This window comes from Poecilia formosa, unplaced genomic scaffold (genome assembly GCF_000485575.1).
Source record: "Poecilia formosa unplaced genomic scaffold, Poecilia_formosa-5.1.2 Scaffold218, whole genome shotgun sequence".
Classification (NCBI taxonomy): domain Eukaryota; kingdom Metazoa; phylum Chordata; class Actinopteri; order Cyprinodontiformes; family Poeciliidae; genus Poecilia; species Poecilia formosa.
The window spans coordinates 36,315-39,441 of record NW_006800157.1 but is presented as its reverse complement, the minus strand read 5'-3'; the positions used below and the strand labels follow the sequence as shown (position 1 = coordinate 39,441).

At 37.4% G+C, this 3,127-nt stretch overlaps 1 protein-coding gene across 1 annotated transcript in view; it reads left to right on the top strand.

Moving 5' to 3' along the window:
* Positions 1-252: 252 nt before the first annotated feature.
* Positions 253-3,127, top strand: part of LOC103149123 (uncharacterized) — a 27,782-nt gene continuing 24,907 nt past the window's right edge. The window contains exons 1-5 of the mRNA XM_016679742.1: positions 253-293; positions 565-686; positions 1,439-1,888; positions 1,970-2,233; positions 2,534-2,791. Coding sequence (XP_016535228.1) covers positions 641-686; positions 1,439-1,888; positions 1,970-2,233; positions 2,534-2,791 — 1,018 coding nt within the window. The 5' untranslated portion in view covers positions 253-293; positions 565-640. The remainder of the gene's footprint in view (positions 294-564; positions 687-1,438; positions 1,889-1,969; positions 2,234-2,533; positions 2,792-3,127) is intronic.

The following is a 3,127-nucleotide window of genomic DNA, read 5'->3' as shown; positions in this document are numbered from 1 at the left end:
GCATTTCTGGAACACAAAAACTGTTGCAACAAAGAAAAGAAAAGTAATATGCAAAGAATTTTATTTAATTTTCAGTTTTATGACAAATACACTAAAACTCAAATTAATTTTAAATGGAGTACATGCAGAAATTTTATGTGTTCTTTTGTTCTAGTTGTGTAACGACAAACAAGGGAGATAACAACCCATCTGGGTGTGGACAGGACTCAGGATGAGCATAAAAGGTTGCAGAAAGAAACAAAGAGCTGAGATGAAGACAGAACTGCAGCGGCGGCAGACAACCTTCAAAACATGTAAGAAACGTCGTCTTCAATCTGTAACCAAAAGGTTATGGGTCACAGTGTTTGTCTACTGTAGTTTATTTTTTTAATTGTCTTTTTGTCCAAGTTTAAATGCAGCATCAATGTTTATATTTACAGTTCAAACTCTTGTATTTATCTTTGTTTCTGCTAACCATAATCCCAAATGTCTTTTTTTTTTTTTTGTATCGACATATTGGGTCTTTCTTTCCCTGTTCCTTTTCTCTACTAAACATTCTTCATTAAGCATTTATTTCTAAACCAGAGAAAAACTTTGGAAGAATTTGAACCTTTTTGCATCCAGTGGTGTTTCATCTCTTGTCGGCTGTCTGGCCTCCAAGATGCTTCGTCTTCTGCTGCTCCTGTGTGTTTTCATCACACTGACAGGTATTTAAACACACATCATTTTATTCCTAGAATAAAAGCATATTTCTTTTATTATTGTACTTAATTCAGTTATGATATAAACTCAAAGGTTTCTTTTTTGTTAATATCTGAAATTATTAACTGAGCCTTGTGGCACCCCACAAGTTAAGGGGGCATAGTCAGAGGAGAACAGAAGCATAATCTTCTCTTTATGCTTCTCTGCTAAGGTATTTTGAAACATTCTTTGCAAAACTACAAAAATTAAATAAAAATAAACAAATGTATCTTGCGCTGGTTTTATTAGATCTCATCTGTCGACCATGAAATCCTGTTAAACAGGCTGAAGGTCCTAGCTGATATTTCTGGCTCAGCTTTAACTGGCTCACCTCATATTTATCTCACAGGACATTCAGCATATTGTATATTGGATATTGTAGGGTTGCGTTGGCTCGCGCGACTCTGCAATATCGCATGGATATCGGGGGCAGTTCCCCTGGAGGGGTTCTCCGGGAGTATGGGGTACCAGGCCCTTTGATACGGGCTGTCAGGTCCCTGTACGACCGGTGTCAGAGTCTGGTCCAGGATTATTTATTATAATCAGAATAAAATCATGCAAAGTAACTGAAAACAGCAAGAGATAAAACAAATCTAACAATGGAAAACAGTTAATTTAACATTTTAGGAGAAATTCACGTCATGTTAAAATGCAATTCAGTCTCTTTTTGTTTATTTTTTATTGTGAAGGTGTCATGATTTTTCTCTCTCTCTCGTAGGTCAAGCTCTGTCTTGTGTAGTGGGAGGTTGTTCTGCTGGATTGGACTGCATCAACGTAAATGGAGTTCCTCAGTGTGCAGATCCCTGTTCCCGTTACACTGAACTGCGTGATGAGTGGCGCTCAGTAAATAACCAAGACCAGAGCAATCTGAGGTGTGACCAGAATGTAAATTGGGACGGCTGGTATCGGTTTTATCTAGGAGGGAGCAGTGCTTCAATTCCAGATTACTGTGTTGACGAAAGAAGATGTGGAACTCATGCTGGTTTGTACATAACACAGCCTCACCCCACACAGATCAATGAAATCGTAACTCGCAATATGTGTGGTCGCTGGAGCAATAACTGTTGCTATTTAAGCTCACTCACCATAAACGTCAAGCTCTGTCCTGGAAACTTTTACGTTTACAAACTTGCGAAACCATCAACTTGCCACCATGCATATTGTGCAGGTAATGCTCCATCGTTCTGATTCAATCTTTCTCTAAAACCCATAAAATGTTGATATAATGTTGTCATGTTGTTTTTTCTAGAAATAGTTTCTAACAACGTGTTTGACGTCAAAGCAATAAGCCAAACTGAGACCAGCATCACTCTACAGTGGAGCAGATTGAACAACATTGTCAGCTTTGTTATCCAGTATGACGGCAGAGAGATGTCAGTCGGAGCACCAAGTGGAAATGGAGCCGTATCAGTCACAGTTTCTTCCCTCACGGCAGCAACTAAATACACATTTACTATATTTGCTGTGGTTGGAAATGTCAGAGACCGAGGAGTACAATTTACAGCTGCCACTGGTAAGAAGCTTCACTTTACTTTTTGAAGGAAATAAAATTAAAAATACACTCACTGCAAAGACACAAACCTTACCAAGTATTTTTGGTCTAGTTTTTAGTGTAAATATGTGTTAGTACTCTCGAAATAAGACAAAACCTTTCTTATGAGTAACTTTTCAGCAAGATATAAGTTTGATTGGGAAAAAGTACTTGTGCCACTGGTAGATTATTTGACGCTCACTTTATTCTCCGCTTTATGATACCATTACTCAGGTACAGTGCAATTTTCACCTTTAATAAATTTCTAAATATTGCCTTCAGCTCCTCCAAATCCAACTGGCTTGGTGTCCCTAAATGAAACTGAGAGCAGTATAACTCTGCAGTGGAACAGAGTGAACAACGTCAACAGCTTCATTCTCCAGTTCAACGGTAACGAGAGAAGAATCGCTGCGCCTGCTGGAAACGGACCAGTAACTCACACAGTGTCGTCTCTTTCTGCTGAAACCAAATACACATTCAGACTCTTCTCTGAGTTTGAGAATATCAGAAGTAGTGGAGTGCAACTTATTGCTGGAACTGGTAAGATTTTAATGTTATTTTTTATTATTTTTAGGTAATGGGTAAGTCAATTTTAAACTTGTTGAAGGTCAACTATAATCCCCATAAAAAGAAAAATTCTAAAAACAAAATAGTTTTTGAAGTTATTCTGTCAAACATCTCCAACCTGAACCCAGAATGAACAGTATTATTTACAGGCTAATGGGTGGTGAGTTTGAAAAACACATTGTCTGTGATTTTTTTTAAATGAAATACATGGATAAATCTGCAAAAAAGAGCCGGTTATTTATCCACAGAAATATTATTGATAATGTATTTTAATTTCTAAATGTCAGTAAAACATCACATAAGTCCTGA